The sequence below is a fragment of the Falco punctatus genome (genome assembly GCF_963210335.1).
Source record: "Falco punctatus genome assembly, chromosome: 2".
Taxonomy (NCBI): Eukaryota; Metazoa; Chordata; class Aves; order Falconiformes; family Falconidae; genus Falco; species Falco punctatus.
In genome coordinates, this window is record NC_137581.1 from 85,581,821 (window position 1) to 85,602,792 (window position 20,972).

A 20,972-nucleotide genomic window follows, 5' to 3' on the forward strand; every position below is an offset into this window, starting at 1 on the left:
AGAATATTCTAGCAAGGATGACAGGTTAGTTGCTTGTGAGAATGAAAATCTTTTTTTGTCAAGGTTTTAGGGGGAAAAAAATCCTTTTAAAAGAAAAACAGTTCTGGAGTTGAAGCCTAAAATGTTTATGGGACTTTCCGCTACTCCACTGCTGCAAAGGAATTTTTAAGAACAGTGTATGGAATGCTTAAATAGTGCAGTAATTACCAACAGGTGGGAGCAGTAAAGAGTAGAATTAAATAATTAACATTAATTGAGGAGAACTGTAGGATGTTTTTAACAAAGAATTTGCAAATGGAATATCTTGCTAGGTCTTCAAAATTATTCTTTGAGTATAGAGGACATTAACTGCCATATCCAGCCTTTGTACTTCTAATACTTCAAAATATTTTCTATTTGTCTTTTTTTCCAAATCATTATGATCTAATGCAATTGCAAATAATGGGATTACATTGAACTAAAAGCTATGTAAAAAAAAGTAACTGAACTTTAAACCTACATCTCAAACCGTAAAAAACTTAGGCAGCTTTATATTTTCAACAGCAACTCAGCTTTGTTTCTACAGTCTTTGTGTGACTTGTGGGAATTAATTTGGGACATGCATTCTTCATCTCTGTTATTTTGTTGTTGTTGATTGCGGGATTCACTAAGACAAGAGGAAAGTTTTGCTGAATCTAGAAAATAAGGTTCAACAGAGCAGACCGATTACGCCTACGTAACTTCCTCTTCTAATGCTCAAACCCTTTTCCATAACATGGGAAGGAACTGGAACTAATGTGCCTTTATGGATTTGTGGGAGGCACACAGTTTAACATCTAGAGGAGAGAAGATGTACTATGTTATCTTGAATGAAAAGCCTTTTTAACTATCATTATTTACAAATCACAAATTATGATGCTCCCATTATTATTCTATGTGGTGCTTTCTTTAGGGAAACCAGTTAGTGATACAATTGATGTTTGTCAGCATTTGCAGCATAAGCTGTAATTAAAAGACTATTCAAGGCAAACACATTTGGGGTGTAGATCAGTTGTGAAGTCAAGTGATGACAATTTTAACTGCATTGTTTTTTTTTACTTTTTGTGTATCAGATCTGGACTAATTATTAGACTCTTAAGATTCTAATTATGCTATCACTAAATTATTTGCTTTGCTTATATATAAGATGTGTTTTCTCACTGCTGATAAGCAAGTCACTGAATGTAACAGATGAAGAGCATAAAAAGAGGAAGATCTCTGGTAGATTATAAGAGCGAGTTTGGAATGGTGGTAAATTTCATTGTTGTATCATTTATATTTATTTACTTTTATTTTTACTGTGATAGGAGGAGGGAAAGTAAAAAATAGGATTCAAATTCTGGAGAGAATTGGACTGGTTTATTTAGGGTTTCATGTATTTGTTTCTTACTACAGAGGAAAATATTCTGAAGAAATGTATTTATACAGGGCACTATTCATGCTTTATGTGAATGTTTTCAGCCATTGTCAGCAAAAATATTTTGCATTAGAAAGAACTGCCATCTCACACAGCATAGCTATTCTTGTTTTTGTAAGCAGTGTGTCTTGACATTGCCATTTGAAGGGCTTTTCCCATCATGGGGGAAATCATTCATGCTTTTGGTGATGATGACTCTTTAGCCAACCACCCATCTTCAACATGGGCTGTGCTCTCCCTCTCCTTGCCCATGTTTTTAAAGAATTCTGATAATTACAATTGATGTCAACTTACATCTTCTGTTTACTAGTGTTTCTAGGAAAATATTCTAATCTGTTTTTATTTTCTAAATTCTTTTCTAAAATAGAGTAACAAAACTGTTGATGCATGAGTGAAGCAGTTTAGCTATTTGAGTGGACACTTGACTGTTGTAGTTTAGAATAAAATAAATAGGGCATCGAAATGACTACTCTGAGAATTTTGATAGGCAGCATTAAAGTGAATACAAATGAATTTGTTACAAAAAAAGATGTAATTTTTAAGTGCTACTGTTGTGTTGAAGAAATATATTGTGAGTCACTATTTCACATATACTTATGAGTCAGAAGCTACAAGGAGATAATATTACATTATTCTATCATAGAACCATAACAAATGATAAATGTACTTAATAAAGTATACTTCATATTAAGTGGCAATTCCAAAGTACTTGTGTGTAAGGTACTGCACAATTAAAAATAGTCAGACACAATTTGTTATGCACAGTACACAAGGTAGTAAAATTAATGGATTCACTTAGATAATGAACTGTTTTCTCTGGATACAGTATATTTATTCACTGATTATATCAGAAGCTTTCAGAATATGAAACATGAAAAGATTATGAAGTATTATTGCTAAAATAATATTGGTTTACGAGAGAATGGGTTTTGTATTGTTTCTTCATTTGCTTGTCAGCTTTTGCTATGTCTTGCCATGAATGAAGCAGAGTAAGGAGATTGGTGTTAATGCCATGAATGAAAACTGGTCGTTACTAAAGTTGATAAAGATAATGAAGAAATCTGTACTTATTGTGGAAGTAAGTTTCAAATTCCTGATTTTTACCAATTTAGTGAGCAAATAAAAGCATTACAATTATGCCTTCATTGCATCAACTACTGAAATAGTTATTAATGTGTAATTTTTAATGAGATGGAGGACTAGCTTCCTTCAAAATAAGACAACATTTTGACAAATTTACCCAAATTATTTCAAGAGCAAGTAATAGCCATTTCCTTACATCCTCCTGGAAATTGCATACTGATATCTGTTAGACAACTTTGAGTTACCTGAGTGGACTGTGAACTAAGAGATTTAAAAAGTGCATCCAATGGAGGTTTTCAGATGGACCTTCCTTTCAACAGGCTATCATGTTGCGTAGTGGAGGTGCAGCACTGCAGTCTTTTACCAAACGTGGCTCTGCACACTCCAGTCTGGTACGGTCCTCTTCATTTACGTGAGGAGCAAAAGCATTTCTTCGTTCATCTGTGCATTTGTGGATTCACATTTAGACTCAAAGTTCAGTATTAAAGAAAAGAATTAAAGAACATGGCTTAATATTGGATAAGTTCATATATTTAAATAAGAGGGACATGAGTGAAAAGAAGAAAGAGGATCTGATGAATCTAGATTTTCATCTGAAATACAGTCCTGTCTGAATTATTACAGTGAAATATTATAGTGAAAAGCGTTATTATGTAAGGAATCCATGACTGCACTTCCCCTGATAATCATAATCTTGCCTAAGGGTACTTTGGAGACTGTGGCAGCTGAAAAGACAGGAAAGGAGGAATAAATAAAAGTGGTATTTTTATATCCACTCTGACAAACTCATAGGCAGTGTCTTCAAGGTTCAGAAGTAATCATGGGCACAGCGGCAAAGAGTTCTGCTCTCTGTCACGAGTATACAACATTTTTATAACCCACGTTATAACAGGACAGAAGCAATTGTTGAAATACAGCGTAGCTAAAGGCTTGCTTTCTGTATAGGTGTTTGTTCTTGCTGTTGTTAAGATTCAGTATCTATGTGTCTGGTCATCTTTGGTTGTTGTTATTCAGACATGCTATGCCATTCTGTTTTATGCTGCCTTTTCACATATTACTATATGTTCATTAGACATTACACCAGGGGTCCTCAAACTTTTTAAACATGGGGCCGGCGTGCTGATGAAGTGGCAGGCAGTCATCTGCGGCTGTTTGGTTTCCCCCTCCAACCCCCGGCAGGGGTGTTCTGTAAATACTGGGGGCTGGAGTGAGGACCCTGGGGGGCCGTATCTGGCCCGTGGGCCATATTTTGAGGACCCCTGCGTTACACTTTAAGAAAATATAGTTGTATATATACACCACATCTCCAGATCTGAACAGATACGCAGAAAAGACTGCATCACTGTTGGATTTTTTTAAGATGTGTCAAAATACTGTTTAGCTCTTTATGCTTTAATGTTCATTTTATACCCTTGCTCAGCCTTTAAACTGTGCTATCCAGTTTCTGGAGTATAATGTGTATGTATAGCTGCTCCAACCGCCACAGTTGCCATTGTCTCCCAGTAGTATGGCCTTCCTATCTTTCTACATTTTCGCTTGTACTTTTTGAAATCATGTGCAATTTGCTTGGCAAGGACAACATCCCAGAAACAAAGCATGTCCAGGGAACCACTATCAGGTACTGCACAGTCTGTTTCCAAGTAGGCTATTTCCAAGCAACTGAGTGGAATAGCCCTGAGCTGCATCCAGAATAGGATTTGCCAGAGAACTATGCTGCTCCACAAAAGGCATGATCCTAGATTATCATTTAGTGTGGTTTGCCTTATAGCAATACGGGAATTATATTCACCAATAGTTATTCCTTAGAAAAAAATATTTTAATAAATTGCCATTACTTTTTTTTTTTAATTTAAGAAATTTGCCTGTAATTAGGACTCCTTTTTTTATGTTTTACTGTCAGAGATTGCACATGAACTTTACTGTTTTTTATCCCTGGTAAAGACATTTTTCTGCAGACTGGGAGTACAGGTTGCAAACAAAATAAACCACATTGACAGTATATCAAAAATCATGAAAGTATAGCACTGAAAGTTTTTGTCTCATTTGCTTATAAAATTGTTTTTAAGAAATAGAAAAACACCCTAAATTTGATTATTTTGATAAAAACATAGCTTCTGTTTTAATGCTTAACTAGTGTATGACTAAGTGATGATGTTATTAAAAATGTTCTTAGGCATATAGCATTACTCAATTAATTGAGATATTTATGAATTTTGAACTCAATATCAATCTTTGCTATGTGCATCATTACAAGCCATGCCAGTAAAAAAGGTTAGGGATTACATTTTTACTTCCTCTGAAGAATAAATGAGATGCTTAAGTTAATAATATTTTTAACTCAACTTGTGATCAAGTTTTGGAATAATTATAAATGAGTTTATTGTAAGATCTTTGGTTATCTTTTGTATGTATTGCCTTACTTTCTTCATAGAGTATATAGAGCTCTTTTACCTTTAAAAGTTCTAAATCGTTGACCTGTCTGTTATAACTAAACTCAGTTTTCTTGTATGCATAATTTAAGCATGATTATTTAACAATAGATGCAAATAGGCAAACTATATCAGAGAAACCAAACCCTGTCTGAAAATAATCATAGAGAAGTGTCATCTATGGTTTCTTGGCTCTCAGTCTTTGCTTACTGTCTACCGATGGTCACTGCTGGATACATGGGACTGGCCTAGGTGGATGTTTGATCTGATCATGTGTTTATTCCTTAATGCTTATGATATTTCTAAAATAAGATGTAATGCAAAACCTAAGGGTTGGGTTATCAGAAACATTAAAATAACTGCAGAATATTGTTCCCATTCATTTAAATCAGTCTTTTTATACCAAAACCGAGTCATGTACATTAAAATCTAATTACAGTCCAGACATAGTTTTCAAAATCCAGCTGTCGGGCATTTTCTCATTTCTTACAGCAGTTGTGATTAGCTTTATGTATTGTATCTCTACTTTCTGCTTTATTCCCATTCTTGTACTTTAATACACTTTATAATTCATTCCCATAGCAACAGAAGTACCCTGGCACCAACATAAAATATTTTTGAAATGCTTTCTCCACTAATGTGTACCATCTGTATGTTCAGGACTGTTATTTCATGATAAATCATTAACTGGATTTATGAACTCTCATACAGAAACTGAATTGTTAAATTATTTTACTGTTTGGGTTTTTTCCTTTTCTTTGTGACTTATTTAAGTGTCATCTTCTCTTGTTTTCTTTCTAGAGGGTCTGAATCCTGACAACATTAGACAAGCCTCAGAGCAGCTGAAGAGCCGCTGGATTGAGTTCTGTCAGTTGCTGAGTGAAAGACTGGCATGGCTGGAGTACCAAAATAACATCATTGACTTTTACTCCCAGCTGCAGCAACTGGAGCAGACAGCAGTTACTGCAGAAAACTGGCTGAAAGCACAACCCACACCAACAGCAGATCCTCTTTCAGTGAAAACTCAGTTGGAAAAATGCAAGGTTAGAGATTCTTCTCCAAGTTTTTATGTGATACTGTACTTCATAGGTGTTCCAACATGGGGTCAGATTATGACCTACACTATTTCAAAACAACAGTTGAAAATTGACTCTTTATCTTTCCAAGGTAACTGTTGAAAACATTTATTCAAGGAAAGGAAAGACTGCTGAAGAAATCAAGAGGCAATGGAACCTAGCATATGGATATTTAAAACTCTGCCCCAATTACTTACTTATTAAGATACTTAGATACCTAAAGCCAGTGAACTATGCCCCTAATTTTTTTTTTTTTCCCTATAACAATCTGTGTCTTTGGTTCTTCATTAAGAAATTGTTTCCTATCACCTCTGGATGAGAAACATCCACCCATAAGGAGCTGGGCCAGTAAAAATGGTCTTCATGGTCAAGTCCAAAATTCTGATATTGCATACCCTTTACTTGCTACATACCCTGCATTTTGATGCAGGGTGGATTGTGTAGGCGAGTGAAGGAATATTCTTCTGTCATCATATGACAGAATTTGTACAAAAATGGTAGCACTAATTCATTTACTCTTCTCCCTAAATGTTTTCATTCGTGTACTGCACCATCATAGAAAGTTGCTTATCTCTTTTATTGTAGACAGTTCTGTGGGTGGGGATTACTTACAAGATAATATTGTTTGAGAGCAATATTTTGAGATATAGTAATGAATTATAAATTGCATGACTTGTAGAAATTTAACTTTATGAAATCTCTGGCTCCAGAGGCTCAGAAACTGAAAGCAACATTTTAAACCCAAATTTAGATCTATGCTATTACTTCTATTTTAAAGCATTTCCAAGCTGGCATTATGCTTATGGAGGTTCTCTGTTTTCTTGCAGAAAGCTTCTTAAAGCAGCTTTACTATGAACTGTACACTTGGCTTACTTTCCTCATTTCTTTTTATTTAGTAGTTGCAAGTGTCACAGTGTGTACAAGGTATCCTGAAGGTATAAGAGCACAACCTCATTGCTTGGTACAGGTTCTTGAGGAGAAGTGGAGAGGGAGGTGCTGATCTCTTCTCCCTGGGATACCAGCACCCAGAAACACTGGAATGGTTCAAAGCTGTGCCAGAGCAGGTTTAGTCTGGACGTTAGGAAGCCTTTCCTTACTGAGAGGGTAGTCAAACACTGGAACAGGCTTCCTAGAGAGGGAACTGGTCTATGCCCCAAGCCTGGCAGTGTTTGAGACATTTGGACAGTGCCCTTAATAACATGCTGTAACTTGGTCAGCCCTGAAGTGGTCAGGCAGTTGGACTAGATGATCCTTGTAGGTTCTTTTCAGCTGAAATATTCCATTCCATTCCATACCATTCCGTTCTCAACCTGGAATATGTTACTGTGAAGCTGCTAGAAATCACTGTGCTTCATCACTCCTTTTCTACTTTATGTTATTTAGCCTGTACATAATCTAACAGAGGTGGGTCCAGGATTATGGGACATTTGGAGGTTTTATCTTCCTAGCTCCACATGATAAGGATGCTCCTTAGGCATGGGATTTTAATGTGCAATCTATGTCATTTTCTTTGAGCATTATAGTACAAACATGATAATGTCATGTGAAAGTGACTTTAAGCAGTGGTATCAATCAACAATCTTATTGGGAACAGAGGTATTGATATGTGAGAAAAATTAAGAAAGTTTAATTTGTTCTTACTGTGATGTAGTTGGAAGCAAAACAGTTGTGTAATGTGCATGGAAACAGAGGTGATTTCATGACACTAGTGATTTTATTTGTGGGACAGATGTATCTTGATTTTTTTGTTCAAACATACAGGACGAAATCATCCGAATGTCAACCCTTCAGCCTCAAATTGAACGGCTAAAGGCTCAAAGTCAAGTGCTCAAAGAGAAAGAACAAGGACCAGTGTTTCTAGATGCTGACCTTGCTGCTTTTACCAGCCATTTCAAACAAATACTTGCCGACATGCACGCCAGAGAAAAGCGGCTACAGACCAGTAAGTGTTCGTGGCAAGAAGTCAATTTGCCTGAATAGTGTACAAAGCATAGGCATATATATTTTGCTTTCCTGCTTTTGTATTTGTTTTTATCATGCTAAACCAATAGTACAATTGAATTAGTCTTTCAGAAACTATCGGTTTGTTATGTATTTTATATTAATAGAAAAACAAGGGAAGGTACACTATTCAGAAGCAAAGGTTATATACTCAGTGTAGTTCTAGCACCAGATCTCTTGTTAGCGTGTTTATGGACAGATTCAGTGATATATTTTGGCAACATAAAACTGTCTTTGGTTGGTTGGGCTGTAAGACAGAGTTGTCCACATCTGTCAGTAGAGAGGAGAGAGAGTTTAATTGCAGAAGTGAATCTGCCCTAGATTTTCAAAGAATAGAAATTTAACTCCATAAAGCTTATCAAAGACAGTAGCTACTTTAGGGTATCTAGTTTTTCTTCATGTAATGAACTGTTCCTTTTTTGCAACACAGAATATGTGACTGCTAGTTATAACATTATTTACAATATTTTTAATAAAACACATTTCTCAAAAGGGGGGAAATGCCATATCAAAATAGAAATTTTGATTCAAAATAGAAATGCCATATCAAAATTGACTTTATTCCTTAATAAATTACATAGCACGTCAGTGGCTACTGTACACTTTCTGTATTTGATTATGAAATTAAAAATAAAGCATTGGACAAAAAAATATAAATGTAATTTTTCTCAACAGTGAAGAGATTATTTGCCCCTTAAACCAGTATCTCCAAATGACTGTACTGTTTTGAAATCAGACATAGTGCTAGCTCCTTCTAGTGGATCTTTATAGTATTCCTCCTAATTTCTTTCATGGAGAGGTTTGGATTTTATTTCAAGAACACTGCATTATTGGGCTGCTGCGGTTATTTCACACATGCACACACATGCCAACTGAAGAGTTGATAATGCATAGCAGAACTGGAGAAATAAAATGCAAGTGTGCCATAGCAAATGATGAAAGAATGAGCTGGAGAAATTTAGTACTAAGGAGCCTATTGTGTATTCATGACTCTAAAGTCATGACATAAAATGGGAAAGGTTTAAAAACTATTAATGCCACATTGTTTTATATGCTGAAATCTGTTACCATTGTGCCATCAGGAAAATGTGGTAAATGCTATCTTCTTTATGATTTCTTCTATAGCTAATTTTGTGTAAATGCTGGTTTTGTCTCACCTAATTTTACTATAGAGAGACCTCATGAACTAACCAGTTGGGTAGCCCTGTAAGATGAGTAGTGTTCGCTGCCTGAACTGTAGTGGCACAAAGCAGGACCTTTGGTGAAGTTCTTGCTTGCTGTATCTGTGCATTCCCACCCCTGTGCTGCAGTATGTGCCTCCAGTGCCCTGGCAAGCTGCAGGGGCAGCTGCCCTGAAGTGGCAGCATTGAACAGGCTGGGGAGAGCCTCCTGAACTGCTAGAGAGCAGAAGTCCCTGAATCAGTATTTTATGGAGCCCTGGTCAGTTATTATTTTAAGTGACTGCTCTGCATCACAGGTGCTTCATCTCAAATGCTTCAGCTGTCAGGATGAGGCTCTTTTAGCAGATTAAGTACATACCTGTAGTGATGTTTTAAGTGAGATTATTATGTCAATCATATGTTATCTTCAAAAATTTTATGCACTATTTTATCCAAAGTGATACCTTTCTTTCATAAGACTGCTTTAGATCTGAATGATCATGCTTTGGATACTGTGTTAGGTCTAATCCCATTTTAGGAAAGTCTTATGAATCAAAAAATGTGAAAAAAACCCTGAAGCTGAAGCACAGAAATTTGTCTCAGTCTGAGTTTCTTCTGCTTTCATCAGTGATTGTTTTTCTACTGATAAACAGATGGAGAAAAGGCTGTATCCCATGTCTTTATTTTTGCTTTAGTTTAATAGAAAATGTTGAAATACTGCTAAAGCATTTTAGATATTTTAATGTTTTATTTGCATAAATTATTTGCAAGTATTTTCTATAAATAGAAGAATTTACTAAACACTGAATGGTGTTTTACAGATCAGTGGTAGTAGTTCCTCCTTTTTTCTTCCTGTTTTTTGGTGGGTTTTTTTGGTTTTGGTGTTTTGGGTTTCTTTCCTAACTTCCTAATAGTGATTCCCATTACTTTTTAGGTATTCTGTTGTTTTCCAAGGGAAAGTTTTCCCTCAAATAAGTTTTCTCTAGTTCTAGGAGGTTTTCTCCCTCAAATACTTTTTGTTTGGGTTTTGCTGGGGTTTTCTGAGGATGGTGGTGGTATTGGTTGGGGTTTTTTTAGATTCAAGAGTGTTTGGTAGTTTCCCTGTGCTGTACAGATTTCTTAGTAAAATATTGTTAAGGATTAACTCAGATTTTCTCAGATGTTTTTCTCTATGATTTGATTAGCATTTCCAGTTGTGAATCCAAATTTAAAGCCAATTCTAAAACCTTCTTATTTGTTTTTTCACTGCTTTATGTTGTTTATGAAAGAATTACCACCTCATAAAATATGAAGAAATGTGACCTCACTGTTCTTACTTTATAGTATGTCTGTATATCCATAGGTAAATGATCCTTTTGAAGATGATGTATCCATCATTCCAGCTCTCCTTTCTCCCCAGATACATTCAGAGTAATTTCTAGAATACTGGTGTACAGGAAAAGTAGAGGTCAGGCAGCGCTTCAGACTGTTCAGTAATGTAAACAAGGGGGTGAAAAGGACAATCACGGTGATAATTTAGATATAAATAATGTGATTTCCCAAGGAAATTCTTAGTTTTACAATTGTCCTGGTGAAGAATGAGGAATTCAGCTTTGTATTTACTTGTCTTGAAGTTAACTGCTGCTGTCAGAGAGATTTCTAGAGAGCAGCCGGTCGGCCTCCCGTTCCCCCTCAGCCCAGGGAGAGCAGTCAGTCAGTGCCAGGGAAGCGGATACTCCCTGGTTCAAACTGCTTCCCAGGTGGCAGCTGGTTCATTCCAGCATTCCTCTGGCTCTGTGACTGAACTAAGCATCATTAAGGTGCCTCAACTTTGTGTTCCTGCTTTAGTGAACTCTTATCCATTCATGCTCCTCAGTGAGATGTGTGTTTTCAATTGGACAAGACTCTTCAGAGGGGATTTGGGGAGTGTCATTAGATTTTTAGAAAGTAAATTTAAAGGAAAAAGCTTTTGTGGCAAGTGGAATTAAGACTATAAAGATGGATGCAGCAAAGGAAAAGTCAAAGTTATTTCCACATTTCTCTGCTTCATAAATTCATGCACTGTGCTTTCCGTTCAAATTCTGAATCTACACTTGCAAAATCAGTAATTCCCAAAGGTGAAGTCATCAACATAATCATTGTTGTTTTTATTAGTAGTAGTAGTAGTAGTAGTAGTGATGAATTATTCATCTGCATTCAGATGATGTCTCCTATTTATTTCAAGAAGGACTTTAGAATGTTTTTGCCTTCTACATCATCTCAAGATTCACTAGACCTTTTATTTACTCACCTCATGCTTACAGTCACTTCGCACTTACACCACTTTTCCCCCTAATCTGCTAATACAATATCTTAAAGAGGGTTGCATTACAGAGATTTCATGCAAATCAGTCTTGGCATAATTTTATAAGGCAACAAACCACAGTAACCATAACATCTGGAGTTTTATTCTGTCATTTGTCTGCTTTTGCTTGAACTTTGAACTGCTTATTTTGATGCTCTAAGTATCTTAGAGACAGGTGATAAGTGACAGTGAAATTGTTATGATATGTATAATCATCTCTCACAAATCATTGCGTACTCGAGGAACAAAAATTTTAAGCAAGTGTCCTATAAATTTCATAACTGTAAACTTTTCTTAAGACCTGACCTGAACTATGATTTAGTAGCAATAATATTCATTGCTGTTTGGTTTTGAGTCATTGTTTGCTTAACTTTCTTTGAATGTGCCTTTTGAGCTGAAGATACAGCTCAGATGTGTGAGAGAAAATATTATTTTTACAAGTAGCATGCAAGTAATTTCATTTTTCTTCTGCACCCATTTCTTGTGGTAATTTTTCCCCACCTGTATTTAAATAAAGAATGAAAGGAGGAAGCAGCCTGTGAAATTAATGTGTATGAGGTAACATCCTCTGCTCTGTAGGTCACTTCATCCTTTTCCTCCATGGTAAAAATGAAAATTTATGAGAATGGGAAATAAAGCCACCTAAAAAAAAAATGTTTCTTTACAAGATATTCACTGTTATATTAGATCTTGTAGAACTGGAGAAGGGCTTCCCTTCTGTTTCTTTTAAATGCTTAATAGATGAAAGTTGGAAGTGTTCAAGCACTTGCACAACCTTAATTATGTATTATACAAGAATCCTTATGTTTCCACTTTGAGAGTTTCTGGTGAAAGATGTGGGAGAAGGGAATCACAGATTTTATGAAGTCATCAATATATACAGACTTTGATTAATAGCTTCAAGTATTTGTATTTACAAAATAAGCAAAAGAAAGATGTGAGAAAATCAGCATGGTTTTAAACTGCAGTTACTACTGAGGAGCTTTTTATTGGAAATACATGCAGTTCAATCTATTTCATTCATTTTTGGGTGTAAGTTTTTAATAAAGTGATTCCATAGATTATATTTATTGCCTTTCTTTTTTCACAGTGATGTAATGAACAGTTGGATTTGTCCTGACTATAGAAGAGAGATACACATTGCACCATATTCATTGTGATTTGATAGTTGTCGAGATAATTGTATTCTCATTTCAATTCTGATCTGTGGAAAAAAAAAAATTGATGACTGGAAAATCTGGCCATGAAAAGGAAGCTGTGAGGGGGAAAAAATTACTTATTTGGAAAGCTGGTTTTACATGTTTTAATATCTCTACTTACTAAAAATATATCCTAGACAAATTCCTATCTGCACATTGTATTTCCAAATTTAAGCACTGCCTCTAAAATGAATATGCAAGTGTGAATGTACTTGCTTGTCAGTTCTCAAGGGTGGATAATATTAGTCACACCAAAATGCATTCCCTAGAATTGGAACAGTAATGCAGCAAAATTTTCCTATTGTGGGAAGGGAAATGTATTCTGCTATTTCACAGGGACATATTTGTATTTCCCTTCTGTGATATTTTGTTAGAGTTCTGTCGTGGGCCTAGTTTACCTATAGCTTGTGTCATGGGCATGTTATATGTTTCTGACTACCAATTCACGATTTTTTTTTGTCATATAGCAGAATCCATATTAATTCACTGTGCTTATCATGTGAACCTTAATCCACAAACTTTAGTATCACAAAGCAAATTTTAGGATAAAAATAAACAGGTCTGGATGTGTGTTTATGTTATAAGCATGGAGAATTTCGAGATCCATACTGCCCACAGAGAGACAATAATTGTGTTTGTTTAGACAGCTAAAATTAAGTAAGGTGAATCCCACTATAGGAGTTAGACTGGATTCTCACCATTGGCACCATGAACTGAAAAAACAATATAGGTTCATCAAAAGTGTCATCCAAAAAGATTTTAATATGCTTCCTTGTGGATAAAAATGCTGACACATTGTCTATCTTAAAAAAAAAAAAAAAAAAAAAAAAAAAAAACAACAAAAAAAACCTACCAAAAAACAATCACCACACCACTACCACCTGAAAAAAGCCCTAAACCCAACAAGCCCCCAGAACTCTAACTAGGCAAAAGGCATTGAAAACTAATTTTTCACTACTAGTAGTCTTGAAAAGTGAAATTGGAAAACTATTTTTTCACTGAACTTTTTTAAATGGAATATTTAATAACCAACTTGGAAAGCTACCAAACTGATGAAATCAACATCTGTGATCCCACTTGAACTCTCATTTAATCCTTCTTATAGTAGAGAATATAAATCATTAAAATAGGACAAAGCATTTGCAGTGTTTGCATGGTTTTAAAATTACTATTATTATTGGCAGACTTGCAAGATAAGAGTTTCATGCAGTTTGGTGGAGTATGCTGTAACAGCATATCTTGTATTTTTACCTGTTCAGAGGTGCCCTTCACGGCTAAGAACGTAGCCATTTTTTTAATATAGCTGCTTGAACTCATACTTTAGTCCTAAGATTTGTTTTTCATTTAAATAAGAAATGTATTTATAGAAGTCAAACATTACATAACAATACTGAACTCTATTTCATATTTCTAAATAAAATTGAAGTTTAAGAATTGTATACTCCTTTAACATTTCTGAGCTGTTGAAATTATATCTCCATTCATTTGGAGTGATGTGTTTAGGTGCATGTTCTATTCTAAACTAGGAATTGCTTGGATTATATCAGTCAAAGACAGTACAAGTCTCACTAAGGAACAAAAAACATATAAAATGTTATTTGATGAGATGGGAAATGTTTGTTTTCTGTGTTTCCAAGAATGTATTAGTACTACTTTCTGTGTAAAGAAAATACATCACAGGGGAAAAAATTTTTGTCTTTCTTGGTACCAAGTCTTTTGTAAATCCCCAGATGTGTGTGATAGATAGATCAGGCAAGATTTATATGAGGAAAGTATGCCATACAAAGCACACAGTCTATAAGACAGAGTTTAAATTGCCCTGATTTTCGTATGTTGTTGTGATGCCTAACTGAAAATATCAGGGTTTTTTTCAAGCAGCATTCTGTTGATCAGCTAAAAAAATAGGTTAAAATCTGAAGTACCTTCTGCCAAGCATTGCTGTGTGAGAATGTAAGCAAGCTTGCACTTAAAAACTTTGTGTTGTTTGTCAAAATTGCTTTTTGTCCAGTTATGTAATTTTCCAGTACAGTTCTTTCTGAAACACCAGAGGCATACAGGAGGTAGGAATAGGTGTAACATTTTTTTCACCTTTTATATACTTCGTTGTTATGTGGTGCAAGTTGGAAATGTTTCATTTCCAACCAGGCACGTTATTTGTCTGTTCTTTTTCCAGTAAGTATAGAAGCAACTGTTGTTGAGGGCAGAGGGAGTATCTCTGCTAATGAGTTGCTCATGTGTATGCCAGATGTTGTCTATTTACAGCAGCTGTAATGTTGGCACAATAAGCACAGTTAAATAAAATAAAACTTTAATGCTGAAAAAAGATTAATTTTCTAAGCTTTGAACAGATGTCTTGAACAGAACATTTTACTTGAACAGAAACATTAAACACACAAACATGGACCATAAAAGGAAATGCTGTTTCTTACTGCTTTTCTGCAATATGAATTTGGGTTAAGTACGATGATTTGCCTGTGAATCTCTAAACACACATTTTTAGACTACTTGTCTTGGCTATAGAAGTTGCCATGTGACCTATAACTAGCAAGTCAAATGACACACAACTGATAAAATGGCAGAGATATCATGAACATTAGAATAAGTGTATTCATTCTTCAAAAGTTTTCTGCTTCCAAAATTTTGGAAAAATCTGACATCGACATACTGGCCCAGTTGCTCGGTCTTTTATCTAACACTTCTCAGAAAAAAAAAAAAGCACAAATTTATTTAATTTCTGTCCTTTTTCTTTCCCATTGAATATAGTTTTTGACAGTTTGCCTCCTGCACACTACAAAGAGAGAATGAACACTGTACTTCTGTGGATCCAACAGTCAGAAACTAAACTTTCCATGCCTGAGGTTGCAGTTGCTGAATATGAAATCATGGAGCAGAGACTCAGGGAGCTCAAGGTGAGTGGTCAGGCTGGGGGCGAATGCCTCAAATGAAAGGTTTAAAGGAACAAATCCTTAGTTGTCATGAGTTTGCTGAAGCTTATGGATCTTGAGGGAATTATACCTGTTATGGTTTTAGGCAAGGTGTTGTGGAGACGGTGGATGCTTGATTATAATGATTCCTAAAGTTGAAGGACTGAAAGTGTTCTTCACCATTGAAACTGCTTTTATAAAATATTGAACATGTTAAGGAAAAGCCTTTGTTTGTCCTCATGATATATAAAATATTACTCTGATGATAGCTCTGGTAGTTAAGTATAGATTTAGCTCATGTCATTGAAACTGCTTTTATAAAATATTGAACATGTTAAGGAAAAGCCTTTGTTTGTCCTCATGATATATAAAATATTACTCTGATGATAGCTCTGGTAGTTAAGTATAGATTTAGCTCATGTCATTTCCCAGTGCTGACATGGGAATGATTGTGAATTGCAAAATGCAGCATGGACTTTGTCAGATTTCCTGTCAAATTTACAAGCAGACACAAATATGGAACAAGTTTTGCCAGTGGCTACAAACCTTCCCTGCATTTCACTGTTTGATAATTGCTCTACTGTTGGATGGCTAATAAGCATGTTGTTTGATGCAACTATTAATGCACATTCAGAAAGAAAAAAGTATAAAACAAAAGATAGTGCAGCAAATTTGGGCTAAGAATTGCAAAAGTTTTGAGAAGTTATCAAAAACTTTAAATCATAGAGGCAGTTCTAAGTTTATCTTTTTTTTTTTTTTTTTCCCAGCATACTCTGATTCTTTTGAAAGTGGAATAATTAAGGCCATAGTAAATTCTTACCTCAAATTAACGAAGTGTATGTGGATCACCTCTATTAACAGAGATAAACCCCTCTGGTTATATTCTCAGTTCAACTAAAATTTCTACTTTCTAGTTTGAGAAAAACAGAGAAAAAATAGTTTTAGCAAAGGTGACCTACATTTATAGTTTTAACTTCTTTCTTTAGCAGTCTCACCTGTGTTTGTGAAACAAAGAGAATTTGCTTCTTATTCATAGGCTCTACAAAGTTCTCTGCAAGAGCAGCAAAAAAACCTGAACTATCTCAGCACAACTGTGGAAGATCTGTCCAGGAAAGCCCCTGCAGAAGTCAGCCAAAAATATCGATCAGAGATTGAGGAGGTCCTTGGCCGCTGGAAGAAATTATCAGCACAGCTGGTGGAACATTGTCAGAAACTTGAGGAGCTTATGACCAAACTCCAGCGATTCCAGGTTAACCAAACTTTTTCAGCCTCAACTGCTATGTGGTGGCTTGTGGCTGTGGGACTAGCACAGAACACATACACCTCAAGAAAGTAACACCAAAGTGAAATATCAAAACACTACATAAAATGTATTAAAATGTTCACTTGATTTTGGAGGGTCCAAGATTTTACTTTGAAATCTGATTTTGTGGCTTTCTGCCTATGTTGTTTCAATAGCAAAATTTATGTTTTATTTCAATGAAATTGCTACTAAATACTCCTCTAGTTCCCTTTTTTGATATAGCTGAAGTAGTTTTTGATGCAGCTGAAGCAGCTGTAACCATATTGACTTTAATGGATTGACTTATATAATTAAAGTCATTTGTAATACGGTAATATCTTGGGAGCAGATACCAGAAAGCAGAAGTGTATCTGACTTACACAATTGCGTGAATTTCAGGTATTTGGAATGATGGCATTGGAACCTTACACTGTTTCTCTCAATGGGAGTATCTCCTATTTATACGTGTTTATAAATCACATGTATCAGCATTACAGGGGATGTCTATGACTTAGATGTTATAATATTTAAAATGTCCTTTATTATCATATTCCTGTTCTATTTCTATAGAATTTCAAGGGACAGGTTTCAGAGGAAATCAGATCAACTAGTCACAAAAATGAAGAAAGTATTTTTAATTTTTTTATACGTTTTTCTCTCCTCACCCCCATGCAAATGAGCACTTGAATATTCATGGGATATACTGCAATGAAAATTCTGAATATTGAGATCCTGTAGCCGTACTCAAAGCTCTGTTCTTATAGTGTGTTTCCTCTCAGTGTTGTGTCTCTGTATTTCTTCTATTTACAACACCAAATATTTGTGTCCTGGGTCTTGGTTTGCTGGTAGCAGAACATGATACATGATTAACTCCATGTGAATTATAATACAATAGCATGTGAACTGTAGTTGTTATTTTCAGCTTAGTTCAATAGAGTTGTCTGCTCAGGAATAAATTTTCTGGAAAAGTGTTCTTGCATTTCTTTTGTAGAGGGAAAAAAAAATAGGAGAAGAAAACTACTGATTATTTTGTTACTCTTAATCAGTTTTTAGATAGGCAAAATGGATGAAAAAAGAGGAAATATTTTATCAGTACCATTTATAATTTAACTACTGAAGTGCCACATTGCTCTAGATTGTAATTTTGGCTCCGTAGCTGCATCTCTGTTGTTTGAAGCTGGCCATGAAATGAAGTTTAATGGTATGGTGGGATAACTTTGGTCAGCAACCAGATGCCCCAGCTGCTCTCTCACTCCCTGTCCTCAGCAGGACAGGGGTAGAAAATAGGACAGAAAAGCTCTTGGATTGAGATGAAGACAGGGAGACTGCTTATCAGTTACCATCATAGGCAAAACAGACACAACTTGGGAAAAATTAAATTAGATTTGGGTAGTGAGAAACAAACACGAAAATTAAAACAACACCTCTGCCCCTTCCTCTTTTTCCTAGTCTGAACTCCATTGCTTTACTCTTGTTCCCTTGCTCACCAAGGGGCACAGGGGAATGGGGAACAGGAGCTGTGGTCAGTCCATAACAGTTCCTCTCTGCTGTTCCTTCCTCCTCATTATTTTCCCCTGCTCCAGCGTGGGTCCTCCCACAGGCTGCAGTCCTTCAGGAACTATCTGCTCCTGTCTGCAACTCTGCATGGGCTGCAGCTTCCTTTAGGGCACATCCATCTGCACTGGCATGGGGTCCTCCGTGGGCTGCAGGTGGATATCTGCTCCACCATGGTCCTCCATGGGCTGCAGGGAGAGAACCTGTGTCACCATGGTCTTCACCATAGGCTGCAAGGGAATCTCTGCTCTGGTGTATGGAACACTTCTCCCTCATTCTTCACTCAGCCTGGTGTCTACAGGGAAGTTTCTAAATTTTTTTCTGTCCTACTTTGTGTGCCTGGCATTTTTGCCCTTTTTTAACTGTATTATCACAGAGGCATCACTAGCTAACCATGGGGTCAGCTCCGTCCTGTGGTGGGTCCATTCGAGGCAGCTGCAGCTGGCTGTGTGCAGCGCTGGGCAGCACTGGGCCTCTCCTCACACAGGCCACATCTGCTACCAAAACCTTGCCACGTAAACCCAATATAAATAGGAAAACTGGAAAGCGGTTTTATCAATAGTATAATGAAATATGTGCAACTGCACAAAACATAGCAATACACTTAAAAGGAGAGAGTCCTGAGCATCATGATCATCCTCGGTACAGCATGTATTTTTTTAGCTATGTAAGCCTTTACATTTATTGCTGAAGTCACTGTAGTACACAGGTAATATAAAAGTCATTGAATATAAAACTCCTTGAATGACTTCCAGACGATTATTTTAGCTGTTGCGATTTATGGAATGTGTCAGCATGGGATACGATGAAATCAGTGTGGATAAATAAAATGCATTTACAGTCTGATTAAAAATGCAAGTCATACATTCAGTCTTCATTGGTAGCTGGAAACTGATCTCTTTTTAAGTAAATCCCATCAGATCTATATTTTGCAGTATTAATGAGCTATATTTAAAGTATTCTTTTAAAGGTATTAAAGTTTCATCATGAATTCTGAACTATTTTTACTGACTGATAATGGAATTCTCAGTAGACATTTAAACAGTGTTTTGGTAATTGCCATTCTGAAGTATACCGATAATTTCTGTATTATTATTGTTATTAAGTCCATCCATTTTCCATGGTAGCCTGTTGCTATTAAGTTTATCAAGCATATTAGGAAAATGTTCCCTTTGGTTATCTATCTTGTAATAGTTGCTAAGGCTTTTATTTACACATTTTAGGGCACAGTCTGTATTCTAATGAAATGTCCTTTTTTTGTGCTTTAATTCAACTTTGCATTCAGCATATAACATCAATATGTACCTCACTGTTGATGAAAACAGTTTGATGAACAAATGCTTTATAATTTGCCTTTCAAATTTTTTGCCATTTTTAACTTTTATTTTAACATGTGCATCTAACTGTTTATCTAAGGTGGCATTTTAAGGTAATTGTAAGTGACGTATCTTTCTAAATTTTATTCTGCCTTTCCAGGTATTAGATTTTCTATGTAATATTGACTGGGGCTAGTAGCATTCCTTCTTTTTAAACATTTGATATTTAGCTTTTTTATTAATTTCAAGGGTTAATTAAAGACAATGGAAAGCAAAATAGTGATTACAAATAACCTACTGCTAGAAACAGTAACTGAGAGTCAGTATTTGAAATGACTCATTGAGTCATTATATGATTTTTCTTTCTGAAGTGAATCTGTTGCAATTACTTTTACAATTACTTTTTTTTTTTTCATTCTGAGTAGTAAGGGAGTTTTTCTGTGTTGTGTTCTGATAGAGAAATAAGCAATAGAGCATGCAACTTCCAAAAGGAGTCTGAAATTTAAGTTGAAGCACAGGAGGATTTAATAGGTGAGCCTGAATTAATTGCTTAGCATGAGTAGTCTGAAGCCATACAAGGAACCAATGAACACGTGTGCAACATCTAAACATGAACAATATCTGGAAGGCATAAACTTGAGAGCCAAAACGTTGCCTGCTTGCAGGCACATTAAACTTGGGCAGAAATGGTCAAAGTGCAGGCTAAAGAGTCAATGATGGTCTCAGATAAAATTGGTTTCGCTTCTCTGCCGTGTTTGTATTTTTCAGACGGTTCAATAATCTTGAACTTAGACTGCAATGAGTTTTAGTCATAGTGCCAGGATGAATTACACTATTGTCAGTCATGTTCTCTATGATGCAATAAAATGTCTTTTTAATAAAACAGAATGACATTAAAACACTGAAGAAGTGGATGGCTGAAGTGGATGTTTTTCTGAAGGAAGAGTGGCCCGCCCTTGGTGATTCAGAAGCACTGGAAAAGCAACTTGAGCAATGTACAGTGAGTATTACTTGCCTGCTTGGCAATTATTTGATTCCACCTTATTCTGTTTTATTTATTTGTTTGTTTGTTTGTTTGTTTGTTTATTAGTCTAGCTTATTCTATAAGTTAGGCTTATAGAGATGTTACACAAATGATTACTGTTCCTAAAAATTATTTCATGTCATAAGGGGGTTGTCTTCTGCAGTGC

The 20,972-nt window shown here is 35.6% G+C and overlaps 1 protein-coding gene across 12 annotated transcripts in view; it reads left to right on the forward strand.

The window, feature by feature from the left end:
- Positions 1-20,972, forward strand: part of DMD (dystrophin) — a 1,276,803-nt gene that overhangs the window by 542,186 nt on the left and 713,645 nt on the right. For all 12 annotated transcript variants that reach the window (XM_080377714.1, XM_080377711.1, XM_080377709.1 and 9 more), the window contains 5 exons: positions 5,749-5,990; positions 7,785-7,965; positions 15,470-15,615; positions 16,667-16,879; positions 20,669-20,782. In XM_080377714.1, the coding sequence (XP_080233840.1) occupies positions 5,749-5,990; positions 7,785-7,965; positions 15,470-15,615; positions 16,667-16,879; positions 20,669-20,782 (896 nt within the window). The remainder of the gene's footprint in view (positions 1-5,748; positions 5,991-7,784; positions 7,966-15,469; positions 15,616-16,666; positions 16,880-20,668; positions 20,783-20,972) is intronic.